The sequence below is a fragment of the Doryrhamphus excisus genome, chromosome 19 (genome assembly GCF_030265055.1).
Source record: "Doryrhamphus excisus isolate RoL2022-K1 chromosome 19, RoL_Dexc_1.0, whole genome shotgun sequence".
Taxonomy (NCBI): Eukaryota; Metazoa; Chordata; class Actinopteri; order Syngnathiformes; family Syngnathidae; genus Doryrhamphus; species Doryrhamphus excisus.
In genome coordinates this window covers 14,787,664-14,810,659 of record NC_080484.1, presented here as the reverse complement: position 1 = coordinate 14,810,659, position 22,996 = coordinate 14,787,664, and the positions used below count along the sequence as shown (strand labels likewise).

The 22,996-nt window shown below is 41.0% G+C and overlaps 1 protein-coding gene across 3 annotated transcripts; it reads left to right on the top strand.

Annotated features, from left to right (window-relative positions):
- Window positions 1-85: 85 nt before the first annotated feature.
- Window positions 86-22,517, top strand: LOC131107374 (calmin-like). Of its 3 annotated transcripts, none has more exons than XM_058057340.1 (13): window positions 86-532; window positions 8,047-8,108; window positions 8,959-9,054; window positions 9,138-9,221; window positions 9,325-9,417; window positions 11,499-11,689; window positions 11,765-11,958; window positions 13,917-13,999; window positions 14,838-16,406; window positions 16,700-16,845; window positions 18,002-18,086; window positions 18,180-18,241; window positions 18,429-22,517. In XM_058057340.1, the coding sequence occupies exons 1-13, from the start codon at window positions 448-450 to the stop codon at window positions 18,520-18,522; spliced, it is 2,844 nt and encodes a 947-aa protein (XP_057913323.1). In that variant the 5' UTR covers window positions 86-447; the 3' UTR covers window positions 18,523-22,517. The 3 variants fall into 3 exon arrangements, with proteins under 3 accessions (XP_057913323.1, XP_057913322.1, XP_057913324.1); XM_058057339.1 differs by having other exon boundaries at window positions 14,835-16,406; XM_058057341.1 differs by lacking the exon at window positions 8,047-8,108 and having other exon boundaries at window positions 14,835-16,406.
- The last annotated feature ends 479 nt before the right edge of the window (window positions 22,518-22,996 follow it).

The window sequence follows — 22,996 nt, the reverse complement described above, 5'->3', positions numbered from 1 at the left end:
AAAATTCTTCTTTTAGTTACAAAGGATGTTAGAAAATGCGGGTTTTTGTTTTTGTTGTGTGTTTCATTCAAATGTGTTCGGGCTGCTACGGGTTTGTGACGTCACCATCGCCACATTTACTGTGGGCTCGTTTCTGGGGTGGTGGGTGGTGCCTGTGGGAACCATCCCACACCGGAAGTAGCCACCAGGTGCAGTCCGTCATCTTCCTGGACGACACGAGCGCGTCTCCACACAGCTGGAGAACACCAACAAATACTCATAGGTGTATTCCATACATGGACGGACGTCAATATAGACTAAGATAGAGACGCTTTGATTTGACGTCATGGCTGCCTTTCGCTGAGTGGAGGCTTCCCGCCATCTCATAGGACGCTAGTCTTGCTCGCTGGTGGACTTCTACAGAGGCACCTTCCTTCCTTCCCTACTTCCTTCCTTCCACTCCATCTGATGGCCCGACACCGATGGAAGGACTGGTTCGAACGGGAGGAATTGATCGGCCAGATTAGCGACATGCGAGTCCAGAATCTCCAAGGTACGAACACGCTGCTTATTAGCATTATTATTGTTATTATTGATATTATCAATACGTCACAGCTAACAGAATATATTGTACATACTGTAGTAATACATGCATATATAGTGTAACAGGTGCATGGATGATTGAGGGGGAATGTAATGTCATTTTTCCCGATTTGAAAGTCAGTTACTGAAATAGAAATTCCTGAGCTTTATTTCCGCCAGTGTGAACACTGAAGAGCATCACGTGTCTGAAAAGGAGTAGGAAGAAGCAGAGTTTATTTCATCCCCATCACCCGTGGAACTGCAATACTTCGAAAATGTTATGAATTGTTGTGGTGTCCCAACGTGTAGCCCACGCCACATTCTCTACCCAAACTTAGCAAAAGCTGCAGCAAAGATAAAGTGCTGGAATGTCAGGAGGAAAAGTAATGCTTGAAAGTCCAAATATTCTAGAAAAGTTATTTTTTTTTGTCGGAATATTGACAGAAAAGAGAAAATGTCATTTTTAGGAAATTAGGTTGCAGAAAACAGCCATTGGCAGGCCACCAGTCCGGGTGCCAGATGGTGATCATGATATCCTGTTGATATTATGATGATACAGTGTGGTCAGATGGCGATGATGATATGAGGATATCATGATGATACAGTGTGGTCAGATGGCGATGATGATATGATGAGGATATGATGATGATACAGTGTGGTCATATGGCGATGAGGATATCATGATGATACAGTGTGGTCAGATGGCAATGATATCATGATGATACAGTGTGGTCAGATGGCGATGATATCATGATGATACAGTGTGGTCAGATGGCGATGATGATATCATGAGGATATCATGATGATGCAGTGTGACCAGATGGCGATGACTATATAATGATGAGGATATCATGATGATACAGTATGGTCAGATGGCGATGATGATATGATGAGAATATCATGATGATACAGTGTGGTCAGATGGCAGTGATGATATGATGATACAGTGTGGTCAGATGGCGATGATGATGATATGATGATACAGTGTGGTCAGATGTTGATGATATCATGAGGATATCATGATGATGCAGTGTGACCAGATGGTGATGACTATATCATGATGAGGATATCATGATGATGCAGTGTGATCTGATGGTGATGATGATATCATGATGATGCAGTGTGATCAGATGGCGATGACCATATCATGATGAGGATATGATGATAACATGATGAGGATATCATGATGATACAGTATGGTCAGATGGCGCTGATGATATGATGATGATATCATGATGATACAATGTGGTCAGATGGCAGTGATGATATCATGATGATACAGTGTGGTCAGATGGCGATGATGATATGAGGATATCATGATGATGCAGTGTGATCTGATGGCGATGATGATATCATGATGATGCAGTGTGATCAGATGGCGATGACGATATCATGATGAGGATATGATGATGATGCAGTGTGGTCAGATGACGATGATGATATCATGATGAGGATATGATGATGCAGTGTGGTCTGATGGAAATGATGATATCATGATGATGCAGTGTGGTCAGATGGTGATGATGATATTATGATGATACAGTGTGGTCAGATGGCTATGATGATGATACTGTGTGGTCAGATGGTGATGATGATATGATGATGCAGTGTGGTCAGATGTTGATATCCTGATGATGCAGTGTGGTCTGATGGCGATGATGATATGATGAGGATATCATGATGAGTTGCAGTGTGGTCTGATGGCGATGATGATATCATGATGAGGATATCATGATGGTGCAGTGTGGTCAGATGGCCATGATGATATCCAGATGATGATATGACGATGATGGAGATGTTATGAGTGGTGTGTTGGAGGCTGTCTAGGATGGAAGTGTTGGTATCCATGGCAACCCAGCAGCATGAGTCACGTGGAGGAGTGTGTGGCGACGTCCGGTGTGGAAGTGCGTGGGTCAGAGCTGGAGGAACGTGGAGAACACGCCACGAGAGCTCTGCTCTCCAAGGGTCTCCATCTTCCTGGCGTCTTGGCTGCGGGGTCTCCAACCAGAGTTTTAGAACACTTCTCAGTTTTCAAATAAGTACATATTTTTGTTTGATGATTCAGTTATGCTTTTTTAAAATTATATATATAATTATATTTCAATTAATTCATGTTACATATGTATTTAATATATTACTAATAATTATACAAGCTTATTTAATAGTCATGATTTTTTACATTAAATCATTACAAATGTACACAATATTGTCCAATCTTATTTGCGAGAATTATCATTCATATTTTAATATGATTGCCAGTTATGTATTATTATTATTAATGCATTGTTATTGAATTTTTTAATTTGTAACCGTATTACATCCGAAATAATAATAACACAATGTATGAACGATCATGTTTTTATTAGTGGGCAAACCCACAAAATCAACAAGGGATCAAATACTTTTTCCTCTCACTATACATGCTTATGTATATGCTTCCATATGTACTTTATGCACACACAGTAGATCAGAGTAGATGTAGATGGCCATGTGAGGGGAAGCAGAGTTTGACGCCCACGCTCTCAGGCTTCTTATGTAATGGCCAGAGAGAGAGAGAGAGAGACTTGCTTTACCCACATCCCACAGTGGGAATAGTTGGCATTTTGGGAGAATTATTTCACACTAAATGTTAGAAGAATCAACTCAGAATATGATAGTCACCTTTACACTCCTATTAGCCAATCTAGTAGACATCATAATACACAGGAAACCTGTTTACCACCTTCTAAATACAGTTATTAACATGATTAGAGCCCTCTAGACATGAAATAACACCCCTATAGTCACCGTTACACTCCCATTACTCAATATAGTAGACATCATAAGAGAATATAAGTCATAGAAAACCTGTTTACCACCTTCTAAATACAGTTTTTAACAAAATTAGAGCCCTCTAGACATTAAATAACACCCCTATAGTCACCTTTACACTCTTGTTAGCCAATATAGTAGACATCATAAGACATAAAAAACCTGTTTACCACTTTCTAAATACACTTTTTAACATGATTAGAGCCCTCTAGACATGAAATAACACCCCTATAGTCACCGTTACACTCCCATTACTCAATACAGTAGACATCACAAGAGAATATAAGACATAGAAAACCTGTTTACCACCTTCTAAATATACTTTTTAACATGATTAGAGCCCTCTACACATGAAATAACACCCCTATAGTCACCTTTACACTCCTATTAGCCAATATAGTAGACATCATAAGACATAAAAACACTGTTTACTACCTTCTAAATACACTTTTAAACATGATTAGAGCCCTCTAGACATGAAATAACACCCCTATAGTCACCGTTACACTCCCATTACTCAATATAGTAGACATCGTAAGATAAAATATGACATAGAAAATCTGTTTACCACCTTCTAAATACAGTTTTTAACAAAATTAGAGCCCTTTAGACATGAAATAACACCCCTATAGTCACCTTTACACCAATTATTAGCTACAAAAACGGGCTGTTGTAGTGACACCTAGTGGCCAATGTAGAGTACTACATTCAGTAGTAGAATGCTTCTTCTGCCTGCCTGGTAAAGTACATAGAACGTGTACTGACGTTCCCAAACAATACAGTCATTTGTCAAGGGATTAGCGTGTAGGAGAGAGAAGGTTGACTCGGCTGGTGAAGTTTCCATCCTGGCTCGGAGCGGCAGACAAATGCAAATCCCGGAGTCTAACCCTCCTGGCTCCTGCTCCCCCTGTGGTCTCCGTGGCAACCGTGGTCATCATCACCACCATCACAGTTCCTCCCGGGGTGGCATGGCCCTACATGGACATCCAAGCAGCTTGACACAACACGGGAAGATGACTCCTAGCTTCTTCTCATCCATTTCCTCCTCCCAGTGGACTTATTTGGACTTTATTCTCCCGTTTCTCTCTTTTCTTCATTCTGTTTCTTTTTCCAACTCTCTTCTTCTACATGTGCTTTGACTTTATTCTCTAACCCCTCCCCTGGCGAATATTTGTTGTCTCATCATATGACGGCGGTCTTGGCCTCCATGATGTCTTCTCATCAGAGAATGTGCAGTAACAGATGGGGGATGGGGGGTAGGATACAATAAGTTTTGCTTCTTCCTTCTCCTTTTTGGAGCTGTGGATTGAGTATGGCAGGGGTCTCAAACTCAATTTACCTGGGGGCCACTGGAGCTAGGGTCTGGGCAAGGCTGGGCCGCTACAGGTTTTAAAAAAAAAAACCCCAAAAAACGCATTTATTAAAAACAGAAAAATATACAAACTTTTTCAGTGCTTTGGTTCCGATTTTCTACAATAAAAGCTCTGATAAAACATTCCACTCTTCTCAAATATCTAAATTTTTATTTTTCTGCGCAAAATAAGATGAAAAATAAATAAACAAATCAAGAATAAATCAGTAATAAATAAATATAATAATAAAACAGCAAATAATAAAAACTTTAGAAACCACATATAGTTGGTGGGTAGACAAATGATTTATTTCAGATTAAAATGAACAAAGCATTATTAGAGCCCTGTAGACATGACAAAACACGACTATAGTCACATTTATACTCTTTTTTATTTACAACATATTGCGCAACTGCAGGGTCTTGAGACACATGCTAACTCGCAAACTAGAGAGCTAGCGACCTAAACGGTAGCCTTCAAGTTATTTCCTTTCAACTTAAATAGCCAAAAACTTACCACTTCCACACGGATAGGGAGGATAACTATTAACAGTTATTTAACCTTTAACATGAACATGAATCAAACGTAATAATTTTTTCTGGGTACATGATACCATACAGCATCCGTATCAAACTTGCGCGGGCCGCACTAACATTAAACTTTCATATCAAGGCGGGGGCCTCAAAGTAGTGTCCTGCGGGCCACATTTGGCCCGCGGGCCGCGTGTTTGAAACCCCTGGAGTATGGGGATGTATTCCATTATAACCTGATGGATATTCAAATACAATTCAACCATTATCATAATATCATGGTATTGTCATAAATGTAGGATTTTATTATATGTTATTATATATTATATGTCAACTTTTTATTCTTGTAAATGTATGACTTTTTACTCATGAAGCGGTGGTTATTTCCCAGTACTGAGTGGTACACAGTACAGAAGGAAGGGCAGTGATTTTCAACCACTGTGCCATGAGAAATGGTAAATTTTGAATTTTATTTTATATTTAATATTTTTTTATTATTTTCTGCAAATATGATGTCATTGTTGAGTGTCTGTGGTGTAACGACTGGTATAGCAATGCAATATTGGTCCGTTGACTTGTTGTGGTGACCTTTTGGAACATTTTTGGTTAGTGGTGTGCTTCAAGATCTTCCAAAGTTAAAAAAAAAAACATGTCGTGGCTCAAAAAAGGTTGAGCAAGGTACTCTATGTGTGTGGATAGGTGTGCTATGTTAAGTTGATCAGGTGTGTTGCATCCATGAAAGCATCAGGAAGTGAAGAGGTGACGTAAGCTGTTGCTTAAAAATCAGATTTGGAAATATTATCTTACTAAGCAATGCTAGGAACGCAGCTAGCATGTGTGCTATACTAGCGGAGCACACGGCCGTGGTTCCAACACCAGGTAGATCCCAGTGTGAGGAACAGAACGGGATGTACTTCCACATGCTGGACCTCCACTTTCTATGCTATGCTAGGAACCCGATAATGCTAATTGGATTCATCCCTAGCTAGGAGTGGATCGGCTGGATCCCTGTTTTTCCCGTGCGTGCATGCACTCGCCATCGATGCTGTGTTTTCCCACCCAATGCCTTGCGTGAGCGCAGCGCTTTGATGGTGTTTTACCATCTTTACCGTGCACCTTTCATTTTTATTCCTGCTTGTTGTTCTTCTGCAAGCGCAGCCAAAGAAGACTTTGCTGACCCGTGGAGTCCAAATGTTGGATTCTTGATGGCCCCACCAAGTCTAAGCCACCCAAAGTCAGCGAAAGAAAGCTTTCTTTGTAACGCAGGGAGAACACACACAAACACACCACGCTAGCGCCCACATTCTCACACCGCATTTAGCCAGGAACATCTTTATTCATCCAAACATCTTACTCAATGCCATGGCATGCTGGGAGATCATGACATGAGATCAGGAGCTCGGTGAACTTGTTTAGCACTAACTTGCTTCTTGGACACACTAACTGTTCATTTAGCCTCCCAGATATGTTCTTATTTGTCTTGAATGTACTTTAATGATTCTCTAAATAAATATGAGTAGTAGTACAGTGTAATTTCCACTAGTATATGCCGTGCATACTACTACTATGATGAAATACTATGACATGACTACTGGTACACGACTACTACTATCATGAAATACCATAACATGACTACTGGTACATGACTACTACTACCATGGAATACCATGACATGACTACTACTATCATGAAATACCATGATATGACTACTACTATCATGAAATACCATGATATGACTACTACTATCATGAAATACCATGATATGACTACTACTATCATGAAATACCATGACGTGACTACTGGTACATGACTACTACTACCATGAAATATCATGACATGACTACTAGTACATTACTACTACCATGAAATACCATGACATGACTACTAGTACATGACTACTACTATCATGAAATACCATGACATGACTACTACGATCATTAAATACCATGACATGACTACTAGTACATGACTACTACTATCATGAAATACCATGACATGACTACTATGATCATGAAATACCATGACATGAGTACATGACTACTACTATCGTGAAATAGAATGACATGACTACTAGTACATGACTACTACTATCGTGAAATACCATGACATGGCTACTACTATCATGAAATACCATGACATGACTACTAGTGCATGGCTACTACTATCATGAAATACCATGACATGACTACTAGTACATGACTACTACTATCACGAAATACCATGACATGACAACTAGAACATGACACTAATATTGTGAAATACCATGACATGACTACTAGTACTTGACTACTAGTATCATGAAATACCATGACATGACTACTAGTACATGACTACTACTATCATGAAATACCATGACATGACTACTAGTACATGACTACTACTATCATGAAATACCATGACATGACTACTAGTACATGACTACTGCTATCATGAAATACCATGACATGACTGCTAATACATGAGTACTACCAGGAGAACCAGAGTATAGGGGGGGAGCAGCCACCTTCTGTGGCCCAGCAAGGTGCACCGTATTGGGGCAGGTGCTCCAATCAGCCGGCGTGACGCCACTTTTCAAAGGTTCAAGGTGGCTGATGAGGTTTTTTGTGAAGTGTGGCTTATGGGAGATATTTGACTGTATGATATGACTTCATGAATTCATTCATTCATATGCATATGTACATGTTGTAGAAGATGTCGAGTAGTTGGATGTTTTTGCATACTGAATGCATTGAAAGAATGAAAGTTTGCATGAGATTGATCAGATGTTTTTTGTCTTTTTTTCCATCTTCCAGTAGAGAGAGAGGTGGTTCAGAAGAGGACGTTTACACGATGGATAAATCTTCATTTACAGAAGGTCTGTTCACACCAAGAGTCATGCTCATTGTGTACGTCGGACACCAGTACTTTGGAAAACCATCACAACCATCACCATAATCTCTACTTGAAAATGGACAAAAGCTCATGAGGTCCATGAATCATCAGTATAAGGATCCCTGATAATCCGTGCTAATTTATACTGGTCCTCCTGGACCAGGACAATCTTCCTGGTTGTTGAATCTGGGATCCAGGAGGAGCAGTGTGGTTTTGGTCCTGGTAATACAAATGTGGACCGGCTCTATCATCTGAGCAGGGTCCATGGATGTTTGCCCAATAAGTCCACATGTGTCTTGTGGACTCCCCACAGGATCCACTTCCTCCATGTCCATTGTGGACTTGTTGGAGGTGGTTCCTTCCCAGAGTTTGGTTAGCATTGCCGGCGGTAAGTTGGACTCGTTCACAGTGAGGGTTCTGCCCTTGGTCACCGATAGATGCAGCCAGGCCAGTGACGGGATCCGGTTTGGTGGATGCAGGATCGGGTCTCTGGTTTTTGCAGATGATGCTGGATTCATCCAGCCGTGACCTTTAACCCTCACTGGATCGGGTCACATCTGAGAGAAAGCTGGGGCTACCGGGGTGTTCTAACTGGCTGAGGATCTCGGATCTGACGTGACGTTGGTTGGCAGAGACAGGAAGCACCAGATGCAAAACAGGAAGTAACCAAAATAAGAGTGCAGGGATGCAGACCATGACATGACTTTTCTTTATGGTTCTTGAAGATGCGTATCTGAGTACACTTCCTGCTTAAGACCCTCATCTTTTCTACATTTTCAAACTCCTGTTGGTTTTTCCATGAACATCAAAAAAAACTTCATGTGCCTCCTCAGTGTGATCAACCCTGTGAAGTCCAAGACCTGTTCCAAGAGATCCAGGATGGATGGATTCTCATGGCTCTTCTGGAGGAACTGTCTGGCTGCAAGCTGGTCAGACTCTCCTTCTTACTGGCTAAGATTATTCCCCAGTACAGTATCAGGATGCGATCATGACTTGTCTTGGTGCTGTCCAGCTTCATGGCTTCAAGAAGTCCTCCCATCGTATCTTCAGACTCAACAACATCGCCAAGGTCTTGTCTTTCCTCGAGGAGAGAAACGTGAGTGACGTGTTTTCCACGTGTTAATGATGTGTTGCACAGACTATATCATCTCTCTGTGTGTGTGTGTGTGTGTGTGTGTGTGTTTGTGTGTGTTCCACAGGTAAAGCTTGTCAGTATCGATGCTGCTGATGTTGCTGATGGAAACTCTTCCATCATTCTGGGACTCATCTGGAACATCATCCTCTTCTTTCAGGTTCTCACACTTTTTACCTAGCGTACCCATTTTGTACCTTTCTGCACCCAGACTGACTACTACTATCATGAAATACCATAACATGACTACTAGTACATGACTACTACTATCATGAAATACCATGACATGACTACTAGTACATGACTACTACTATCATGAAATACCATGACATGACTACTAGTACATGACTACTACTATCATGAAATACCATGACATGACTACTAGTACATGTCGACTACTATTGTGAAATACCATGACATGACTACTAGTACATTACTACTACCATCATGAAATACCACCACATGACTACTACTATCATGAAATACCATGACATGACTACTAGTACATGACTACTACAATCATGAAATACCAAGAAACGACTACTACTACCATGAAATACCTTAACATGACTACTAGTACATGACTACTACTATCATGAAATACCATGACATGACTACTAGTACATGAAATACCATGACATGACTACTGGTACATGACTACTACTACCATGAAATACCATAACATCACTACTAGTACATGACTACTACTATCATGAAATACCATGACATGACTACTAGTACATGACGACTACTACTATCATGAAATACCATGACACGACTACTGGTACATGACTACTACTACTATGAAATACCATAACATAACTACTACTATCATGAAATGCCATGATATGACTACTACTACCATGAAATACCATAACATGACTACTAGTACACGACTACTACTACCATGAAATACCATAACATCACTACTAGTACATGACTACTACTATCATGAAATACCATGACATGACTACTAGTACATGACGACTACTACTATCATGAAATACCATGACATGACTACTAGTACATGACTACTACTACCATGAAATACCATAACATGACTACTGGTACATGACTACTACTATGATGAAATACCATGATATGACTACTACTACCATGAAATACCATACCATAACATGACTACTAGTACATGACTACTACTACCATGAAATACCATGACATGACTACTACCATCATGAGATACCATGACATGACTACTAGTACATGTCGACTACTATCGTGAAATACCATGACATGACTACTAGTACATGACTACTACTATCATGAAATACCATGACATGACTACTACCATCATGAAATACTATGACATGACTACTAGTACATGACTACTACTACCATGAAATACCATGACATGACTACTAGTACATGACTACTACTATCATGAAATACTGTGACATGACTACTAGTACATGACTACTACTATCATGAAATACCATGACATGACTACTAGTACCTGACTACTACTACCATGAAATACCATGACATGACTACTAGTACATGACTACTACTATCATGAAATACCATGACATGACTACTAGTACATGACTACTACTATCATGAAATACCATGACACGACTACTAGTACATGACTACTACTATCATGAAATACCATGACATGACTACTAGTACATGACTACTACTATCATGAAATACCATGACATGACTATGAGTACATGACTACTACTATCATGATGCTGGAAGACATAATCCCTCCAGCGTGTCCTAGGCCTGCCCCGGGTGGCTTCTCCTGGCTGGGCATGCCCGGAACACCTCATTAGGAGGGTCCGGGAGCCCCCCACCCTATCTCTTAGGGCGAGTCCAGCCTCCCTTTGGAAGAAACTCATTTTAGCCGCTTGAATCCTTCTTTCGGATTTTTAGGGGCTCAGTCTCATTCCATTAAACTCTGGTTCTTGGCTGTCCTGGTGTTACTTCCCAGTCATCTCCTAAGCGTAGTCCAGAATCTGAACAACTACATCAGATCCTTCTCTTTGTCTCATAAACATTATTGGTCCCAAACAAAGGAACTACAGCACACAGACTTCTTAAAGGGACAGGCCACGCTGGTAACACTGGTTTGGGGGGTTATTAGAAAGTGATGCAAATGTCCTGGTTTTCATAATTTTGCATGAAATTGAGGGACATCGGAGTGATGTCATCACTGGGAAGTCCTACCCGACCCTGTCTGACCCTACCATGTCCTGTCCTGTCCTGTCCTGCCAGATAAAGGAACTGACTGGCAACATCAGGAGTCAGTTCCCATCCAGCTCCAGCCTGTCATCCATACCCACCAGCTCGGAGCCATTGAACTGCAGCGTAGCGTTGCCGGGCACAGCGATGGCGCCCACAAGCACGAGAGAGCACAACAAGGCCATCACAAAGCTGCTGCAGTGGGTGCAGAAGAGAACACGCAGGTCAGCATCAGCTTGCCTTTCAAAGAAAACGTGGCTTTCTTTCTATCTATCATCCTGGGGGGTTTTCTTCCTTAGGTATGGCGTGGCAGTCCAGGACTTTGGGAAGAGCTGGACAAGCGGTCTCGCCTTCCTTGCTGTCATCAAGTCTATCGACACCAGCCTGGTGGACATGCGGAAGGCGTTGCTGAGGAACGCCAGGGAAAATCTGGAGGATGCCTTCAGGATCGCCCACTACAGCCTGGGTATCCCACGCCTCCTTGAGCCTGAAGGTATCGGTTATTTACCACCACATTGCTTGGATGTCCTCTAAAGCAGAATTAGTGCAATGGCAACCGTAACTCATCATTGCACTCATCATCAAAATCCTACATTATCCATCCAAGGTTTTTCTAGAGCCCTCTAGACATGAAATAACACCCCTATAGTCACCTTTGCACTCCTATTAGCCAATATAGCAGACATCATAAGAAGAAATAAGACACAGAAAACCTGTTTACCACCTTCTAAATACACTTTTTAACATGATTAGAGCCCTCTAGACATGAAATAACACCCCTATAGTCACCTTTACACTCCTATTAGCCAATATAGTAGACATCATAAGAGGAAATAAGACATAGAAAACCTGTTTACCACCTTCTGAATACACTTTTTAACATGATTAGAGCCCTCTAGACATGAAATAACACCCCTATAGTCACCTTTACACTCCTATTAGCCAATATAGTAGACATCATAAAAGGAAATAAGACATAGAAAACCTCTTTACCACCTTCTACATACACTTTTTAACATGATTAGAGCCCTTTAGACATGACATAACACCCCTATAGTCATCTTTACACTCATATTAGCTAATATAGTACACATAGCAAAACAGTCATAGCAAAACAGGGAGGTGGTGTCTCTGTGGCGTCTGGCTGTCACATGATGTCACATGACGTCTTCAGTGACGGTCAAAGTCACCTTATGAAATGTTGAGTCAGGGCTGCCCTTTGTCATCCGTTCTGTTACTTTTATGGACAGAATTGCTAAGAGCAGCGAGGGCGTTGAGGGCGTATGTAGAAGGGCACACACTTAACATGATTAGAGCCCTCTAGACAAGAAATAGCACCCCTATAATGACATTAATCATGAAGAAGAAATAAAGATTTGAAGTGAATTTGTGTTTGAGTGAGTACATTATGCAGTGGGGGATCCAAAGATTTTCCATCCCAGAAAATCAAAGGATGCTGATATTTTACATTTTATGAAATAACTCATGTGCATACAGTATGTCAGGAAGTTCAGCAGCATTTCAGCTTTGTGTTATTTACAGTACAGTATAGTACAATATAGTACAGTACAGTACGATCTGTCCTTTATGCCGCTTCATCCACTCCACTCCCGACCATGACAAGTCCATTCCTGCCATCGAGGATTCTTTTACAAATACACTGTGTTGGTACTTTGGGCATAGAAAACCTGTTTACCACCTTCTAAATACATATTTTAACATAATTAGAGCCCTCTTGACATGAAATAACACCCCTATAGTCACCTTTACACTCCTATTAGCCAATATAGTAGACATCATAAGAGGAAGTAAGACATAGAAAACCTGTTTACCACCTTCTAAATACACTTTTTAACATGAGTAGAGCCCTCTAGACATGAAATAGCACCCCTATAGTCACCTTTACACTCCTATTAGCTAATATAGTAGACATCATAAGAGAAAATAAGACATAGAAAACCTGTTTACCACCTTCTAAATACACTTTTTACATGATTAGAGCCCTCTAGACATGAAATAACACCCCTATAGTCACCTTTACACTCCTATTAGCTAATATAGTAGACATCATAAGAGAAAATAACACTTGGAAACCTGTTACCACCTTCTAAATACACATTTTAACATGATTAGAGCCCTCTAGACATGAAATAACACCCCTATAGTCACCTTTTTACTCCTATTAGCCAATATAGTAGACATCATAAGAGAAAATGAGAAATAAAAAATCTGTTTACCACCTTCTAAATACACTTTTTTAACATGATTAGAGCCCTCTAGACAAAAATAACACCCCTATAATGACATTAATCATGAAGAAGAAATAAAGATTTGAATTGAATTTGTGTTTGAGTGACCCTAACCTTAGAACTGGATCGGGTTGGAGTCCGTTTAGTTTGAGTCTGGAACAGATGAGGCTAAGCAAGGTTGTGTGGTTCTCGTCTCGTCCAGATGTGATGAGCAGTGCACCAGACGAACAATCCATCATGACGTACGTGTCCCAGTTCCTTCAGCACTTCCCAGGCACAGAGGAGGTGGGAATCCATGCATCCTCATATGGATTAGATCAGGGGTGGGCAAACTACGGCCCGGGGGCCACATCCGGCCCGCCAAGTGTTTCAATATGGCCCGCCTGTTCTTTCCAAAGTATTTTATTTAAACTCAACATACAACCTGGCATCGTGGCTTGGGCCAACTTTTTGATGGTTGAGGTAGCTGCTTTATCAATTTCGTTATTTGATGTGGTCTGTTGTTTACAAAATGCTCCTGGAAAAAGGAACACAAGCACAATAGTAAAAATAATAATAATAATAATAATAACAATAATAATGTTGTTGTTAATAATAATATTACTATTATTATATTAATATTGTTGTTAATAATATTAATATAATAATAGTAATAATATTATTATTAAAAATAATAATAAACAATATTATTGTTATTATTATTATTAATATATAATGATATATATTATATAATAATATAAATAATAATTATAATATATTATATAATATAATGATAATAACATTACTATAACTAATAATAATAACAATAGTAATTCTAATAAAAATAATAATAATAACAATAATAATAATACATTTAATTTCTAATACACTTCACATCAAATAAATGATTTCAAAGTTCACGTATAGCAGATTGCATGACACTTTTACATGTAAAATATGTGTAAAAATATAGGTGTAAAAATTGACTGTTACGTGTAAAATACTATGTACCCCCCCCCCCCCCCCCCCCCCCCCCGGCAATTTTGTTAAATCAATGCGGCCCGCGAGTCCAAAAGTTTGCCCACCCCTGGATTAGATGTTTACCGTGTGCAGATTGTCAACCTGACTTTGACTTTCTCAGCAGAGAGAGCCTTACCCGCTCATGGAAAGGAGCATCTCTTTGGGTCGACTCAACTTCCGTGACGCGGACCCCCATCATCTGGCGACGAGCCGAGAGAAGGAGCGATGCTTCAGGATACAGAAGGACTGTGCACAACGTACACCCAAAATCTTCTTTTCCTCCGTGTCAGAGGACAGAGTGGGGGCGTCACCCACCATCAGAACAGCCATAAGTCGCACTTGGTTTAGTGAAGACCTAGTGGCTGATTCCCCCTTCATGGACGTGAAGGAAGCCTCAGAAGATGTGGAGCTTGCTGACACTCCCTTTGCTACTGACTCTTCTTTGACTCCTGAATCGTTCATGATGGATTCTGCTATTAACTCCCCAGATTCCTGGCTGGAGAATGAGGATCAGGGCGTCGGTGAGAAATTGAGTGCGAGCCAGAGTGACAGTTCATTGTATGATTGCGCAACACCTTGGGAGGTCTACCGTGCTTCTCCTGATGATGGAGCTTTAGTCCACATTGCGGATAAAGTACCAGATGAGCCGTCATTGGCTGAGTCTTCCATTGATGAAGGACTTTTCTCACTCGGCTCTTTCAGCAGTGTGCAGGAGCAAATGCTGGGAATCAGAGAGGAGGAGGATGTGGAGAACCACCAAGACTTTCCACAGAAACCGGTAGAAGAACCTGAATTGGAAAATAAAGACAAAGAAGCAGATCATCTGCACGAGCAGACAGATGCTACTGATTCTCACAAAGAGGAACACACAGCGTTATCCTGTGGAGGTGAACATCAGACACAAAGTCCTGCTGTTGACCAATCCCAGGACTTGGCCACACCTGAACCATCAGCCAAACAAGTTGTGGAGATGTGCAGCCCTTGTAGAGAAGAACTAGCTGATGATCAGGGTGGAAAGGAAATGGGAAGAGACTCTAATGATTTACTCCAAGATGAAGCAGAGAAACCGCCACTTTCTGCAGATCCACAGGAAGTAGATGGACCTCCAGAAGAAGTCACGGAGCCGTGTTGTGTTCCACCAGGCTCTGATGTGAAGCAAACCTCGGACAATGTGAGCGATTCCCACGTTAGTGAAGGCAGTCTGGCTGAGGAGGGGTGCGAGGAAGATGAATGTAAGAGCACAGAAGAGAAGACGCAGGAGACAGGAAGTGAGGAGGTGTCCACAGGAAGACAAAATGACCACCTGGATCAGATGAGCTTAGATGGACACTCAATTCCAACTTCACCAGATGTTGTCACGGATGTCATGTGTGCACCTCTCCATGACCTCCAGCGGGAAGCACAGGACAGGACGACAGGACCTTCAGAAGCATCTGACACGGCTAGGAAAATGGAAGTGTCTTCCACCGAGGATGCGGCTTGCGACTTTATGGAGCCCATGGATCTGTTCTACCCAAACAAAGAGGAACACCTTGATACCGAACCCCCTGATGACCAAATCCAGAGCTGGCCATCCGTTTTCAACGTGTCTGCACTGGAGCCGGCTCCAGCTTCTAAGACGCCGCTAGAAGAAGCTGCTCTTCATCCCATGGACCATCACTTCCTGGTGGATTCGGAATGCCAGGACATTAAGGTATGGAAATCTTTGTAAATCCAAGGAAATTGAGATTCTAGAACAGGGGTTCTTAACCTTTTTGACGATGAGGCCCGATTTTCTTCAATGCAGAGTCCCCTCTAGGACTCCACATCTCAATACAATATTACGGCATATTAGGTCCCCTTTAATAGTTTGGCTGGAGGTACTTTTTCTTAGGAAATGCTGCTAAACTGCATTTCATGGTTTTGCAACCATGACAATCAAGTCTTCTATTCTTCTGAAAGCAACACCTCCATCCTGGCCTCCTTTGTCTTGTCTTTACCTGCCAGGTGCAGGATGAGAATGACAGCCCATCTGCACCCAAACAACAAGTCAGAATACTCATGGAAACATTTTTTCCACCAAAATGTGACGGTCTGACTGAGGATCAGCATGACAGCCAAGGCTCTGCCAAGGAAAACGCACAACCTGTGAGGTAGGCTTTCTAGTCTTACATTCCTGCCGTATTCCTACTACATTCCTGCCATATTCCTACTACATTCCTGCCGTATTCCTACTACATTCCTGCTGCATTGTGACTACATTCCTGCCGTATTCTTACTACATTCCTACCATATTCCTACTACATTCCTGCCGTATTGCTACTACATTCCTGCCATATTGCTACTACATTCCTGCCGTATTGCTACTACATTCCTGCCGTATTGCTACTACATTCCTGCCGTATTCTTACTACATTCCTACCGTATTCCTCCTGTCGTATTCCTACTACAGTCCTGCCGTATTCTTACTACAGTCCTGCCGTATTCTTACTATATTCCTGTCATATTCCTACTACATTCCTGTCATATTCCTACTACAGTCCTGCCGTATTCTTACTACAGTCCTGCCGTATTCCTACTACATTCCTGCCGTATTCCTACTACATTCCTGCCGTATTCCTACTACAGTCCTGCCGTATTCTTACTACATTCCTTCCGTATTCTTACTACATTCCTGCCGTATTCTTACTACATTCCTACCGTATTCCTACTACATTCCTGACGTATTTTTACTACATTCCTACCATATTCCTACTACATTCCTGCCGTATTCTTACTACATTCCTACCATATTCCTACTACATTCCTGCCGTATTCTTACTACATTCCTGCCGTATTGCTACTACATTCCTGCCATATTGCTACTACATTCCTGCCGTATTGCTACTACATTCCTGCCGTATTGTTACTACATTCTTGCCGTATTCTTACTACAGTCCTGACGTATTCTTACTACATTCCTACCGTATTCTTACTACATTCCTACCGTACTCTTACTACATTCCTGCCGTATTCCGACTACATTCCTGCCATATTCTTACTACACTCTTATATTCCCACTACATTCCTGCCATATTCCTACCACACTCCTATATTCCCACTACATTCCTGCCATATTCCTACCACATTCCTGTCGTATTCCTGCTACATTCCTGCCATATTCCTTCTACATTCCTGTCAGAATTCACACAATTTGTACAGGAAGGAACTTCTCTGTTTTAGCCATGAAATGAACATTATGCTTCCCATGAAAGATGGCAAATGCTTCATCTTGGCCTCATTTTCTTATTTTCTCAACTGATCTTTCAGCCATGACACCCAGAGTCCAAAAGAAGAAGTCCTGGTCTCTCCGGTACTCCGTCACAGGAAGAGACCTCAGTCCTCACAGCCCACGGTTGGCTTCGTGCTTTGCTGACTTTTACCATCTTACAACTTGGCTACGATTAGCTTAGCTTAGCTTAGCATGTTGCTTTGGTTCTATTTACAGGACAACAGCATGGACATGGCAGCCTTTTCCACAAAACATTACATGGAGGACTCTGAATCTTGGTAAGAACTAAGAAGTTAAGCGGTAGAAAATGAATGAATTATATATACTGTATGGATATATTGTACGTCTCTTCTGTATAGCGTGAAAATATGACTTCTGAAAGTGTGTGTGTGTGTGTGTGTGTGTGTGTGTGTGTGTGTGTGTGTGTGTGTGTGTGTGTGTGTGTGTGTGTGTGTGTGTGCGTAGCTGGAGTGAGAGCTGGGAGGCGTATTTCCTGTTCGTATCATGGCTGCTGCTCTACTGTTTCTGGATGCTGCCGTGGACGGACGCCACCCGTTGACCTGCTGGCTGATCAGCATCAAGCACTGAACACACACTTTATAACACACACACTTCCTGTACATGTTGAGGAAACGTGCATATTTCACTCACACAGCACAACAACCCACACCTGCATTAATCGTTATGGTAGTGATGAATACCATCTTTACATGGTTATTATTACTATTACTATTATTATTATTATTATTAGGCATGCACCGTACCTTTTTCTTTTTAACCCATAACTTACTTCCTGCTTGTCAAGACCCATGACCTATGACCTATGACCCAGAACTCTTTCTTTGTACTTTGTACACGGCTGGAGGTAAGAAGTACTGGAACTAGTTAGGATGGGATTCATTAGTGAAATCATCATGGAATACCATGACATGACTACTACTGTACTACTATCATGGAATACCATGACATGACTACTTTCCGACTATCATGGAATACCATGACATGACTACTACACTACTATCATGGAATACCATGACATGACTACTACTGTACTACTATCATGGAATACCATGACATAACTACTACTGTACTACAAGCATGGAATACCATGACATGACTACTACTATACTACTATTATGGAATACCATGACATGACTACTAGTATATGATTACTACTGTCATGAAATACAATGACATGACTACTACTACATGACTACTATCGTAAAATACAATGACATGACTACTAGTACATGACTACTACTATCATGAAATACCATGACATGACTACTACTACATGACTACTACTATCATGTAATACCATGACATGACTACAAGTACATGACTACCACTATCATGAAATACCATGACATGACTACAAGTACATGACTACTACTATCATGAAATACAATGACATGACTACTACTACATGACTACTATCGTAAAATACCATGACATGACTACTAGTACATGACTACTACTATCATGAAATACCATGACATGACTACAAGTACATGACTACTACTATCATGAAATACCATGACATGACTACAAGTACATGACAACTACTATCATGAAATACCATGACATGACTACTAGTACATGACTGCTGCTATCATGAAATACCATGACATGACTACTACTATCATGAAATACCATGCATGACTACGAGTACATGACTACTACTATCATGAAATACCATGGCATGACTACTAGTACATGACTGCTACTATCATGAAATACCATGCATGACTACTAGTACATGACTACTACTATCATGAAATACCATGACATGACTACTACTACATGACTACTACCATCATGTAATACCATGACATGACTACTACTACATGACTACTACTACATGACTACTAGTACATGAGTACTACCAGGAGAACCAGAGTATAGAGGGGGAGCAGCCACCTGCTGTGGCCCACCAAGGTGCACCGTATTGGGGCAGGGAGCCCTAGAGGTCTCTGGCAAAGCTTTTGCACGTTTCCAAGGTTTCAGGTGACTAATGAGTGTTTGGTCCAAAAAGTAAGGGAAATGTCTTCCTGGGAAGGTGGATGTTTGTTTCCAAGTGAACTGGGGGGGTCGGGGAGTGTTCTTTCAAACGATGGGTTATCAGAACCCTATGTTAGCATATGGCTTTCATGTCATAGTTCCCTCATATCCGTCCATAGTTATGATTATTATTATGAATATGATAATATCCACCCTTGGCCATCTCTGTGTGGAGTTTGCATGTTCTCCCCGTGCATGCATGTTTTTTCTCCGGGTACTCCGGTTTCCTCCCACATTCCAAAAACATGCTAGGTTAATCGGCCAGTCCAAATTGAATGTGAGTGTGAATGGTTGTTTGTCTATATGTGCTCTGTGATTGGCTGGCCCCCAGTCCAGTGTGTACCCCGCTTCTCGCCTGAAGACAGCTGGGATAGGCTCCAGCACCCCCCGCGACCCTTGTGAGAAAAAGCGGTAGAAAATGAATGAATATGATAATATTAGCTTTTACTGTCACATAAAGTCCAAAGTTTTGCAGACATCAGGGAAACTCCTGTTGCAAAATAATTACTCAGGATTCTGCTCTTATTTCCATGAAAGTACTTTAGTAATAGTAGTAGTAGTATTTTGCAAAGAAAATGAAATGATTGAGAAGAAGAGAATAAAAAGATATGTTTATGTATGTACAGTAAATGGAGAGCATGCTTGCATCACTTTGCTATTTTTACTATAAATGCTGCGTCTTGGTGGGTTATATACAAATATTTGATATGAAATATATTCTAGTAGACAAAACAGCTGAAACCTTGAAGTCATCACGTAACTGTCATTGATTGATTGATTGGTTGGTTCATGATGATTAATCATTCAATGTTTCATGAGCTCAGGCTTTTGTGCTGTGGCCTTCTTCCACACCAAACTCGCCAAGCATGCCTTGATGGAAGTGAAGTCATTTTCGGAAGCAAAAAAAGGAAGAACTCTGTACTTTTTCAACCATCCCGATGAGTGCAGACCACACCCCCACACCCATCAATACCCAATCAGTAAAGTACACACGCACACATTCAAATACTACATGCAATTACTTCATTTACCACGGTGTTGAAAAACTTGATTGTTTATGTCACTTTACTCACATTTCATCAAGTGTACTGAGACTCCTGATTGGCTCCTCTAAATCTATTGGTATCCAAGCCTCCTGATTGGCTCCTCGTCTAAATCTACTGGTATCTTAGCCTCCTGATTGGCTCCTCGTCTAAATCTATTTTTATCCTAGCCTCCTGATTGGCTCCTCGTTTAAATCAACTGGTATCCTAGCCTCCTGGTTGGCTCCTCTAGATCTACTGGTCCTAGCCTCCTGATTGGCTCCTCGTCTAAATCTATTTGTATCCTAGCCTCCTGATTGGCTTTTCGTCTAAATCAACTGGTATCCTAGACTCTTGATTGGCTCCTCTAGATCTACTGGTTCTAGCCTCCTGATTGGCTCCTCCAGATCTACTGGTCCTAGCCTCATGATTGGCTCCTCTAGATCTACTGGTATCCGAGCCTCCTGATTGGCTCCTTGTCTAAATCTACTGGTATCCTAGCCTCCTGATTGGTTCCTCTAGATCTACTGGTATCCTAGCCTCCTGATTGGCTCCACATCTAAATCTACTGGTATCCTAGCCTCCTGATTGGCTCCTTGTCTAAATCTACTGGTATCCTAGCCTCCTGATTGGCTCCTCGTCTAAATCAACTGGTATCCTAGACTCTTGATTGGCTCCTCTAGATCTACTGGTATCCTAGATTCTTGATTGGCTCCTCTAGATCTACTGGTCCTAGCCTCCTGATTGGCTCCTCGTCTAAATCTACTGGTATCCTAGCCTCCTGATTGGCTCCTCGTCTAAATCTATTTGTATCCTAGCCTCCTGATTGGCTCCTCGTCTAAATCTATTTGTATCCTAGACTCCTGATTGGCTCCTCTAGATCTACTGGTCCTAGCCTCCTGATTGGCTCCTCGTCTAAATCTATTTGTATCCTAGACTCCTGACTGGCTCCTCTAGATCTACTGGTCCGAGCCTCCTGATTGGCTCCTCGTCTAAATCTACTGGTATCCTAGCCTCCTGATTGGCTCCTTGTCTAAATCTACTGGTATCCTAGCCTCATGATTGGCTCCTCTAAAGCTACTGGTATCCTAGCCTCCTGATTGGCTGTTGATCTAAACTATTTGCATGAATGTTTTGAAGCTTCACATGAAGGAACGGGACTGAGTAGAATAAGAAAAGTACTTCATGAGTCAGTATTAGCACTTGAATGTTGTGTTTCCATGCAGTTTGCTCACGCTAACAAGGTGTTTTTAATGAATGCTTTGTGTATTTGTACATGTGCACTGTTGTTCTTTTCTACTTGATTTACCACAGTGGCTTCAAAGTAAAAGACCCTTCACAACAAAAGCCCGGTTGTCTTCATTGCTTCCATGACTACCTGGTGTCTACCTAGGGGTGTCCTAACTTTGTCCTAACAGGCAAGGGTGCAGGATACGTTCATATTTTTGAATATACTTCAGGAAAAGTTTCGATCAACATCAGCTTCACCCTTTGACCTTTTTCTGTTTTCTTGCTAAATCCTCTGTGTACATTTTCAAACTGTAGTATTTGGATGTAATCCCATAGTACAACTTTCCCCCCAACTTCATTGTTCAAAATATGTCATCATATTTTGACTTTATTCTTATAAAGTTCCAGCCTTTGTTCTTATTTCTGCTAGAGGGATATTTTTTCATCTATTTAAATTTTAATCTTATAATTAGGATTTTATTGTCATAACATTTGAACCTTTTTGCAACCATTTTTTTCCAAAAATGACAAGTTTGTTATTTTGTTTGCTTCTTTGAATATTTCAATGATGTGCTACTAAAAAAGTCATTATTATAATAATAATAATAGCACATTGTTGTTATTGGACAATTACAACTCTTTCTTGTGATATTTTTACTCTATTCTAGTAAAAATACTGCTGCCTTTTTTGGTCATGATATTTTTAGAATGTGGTATGAG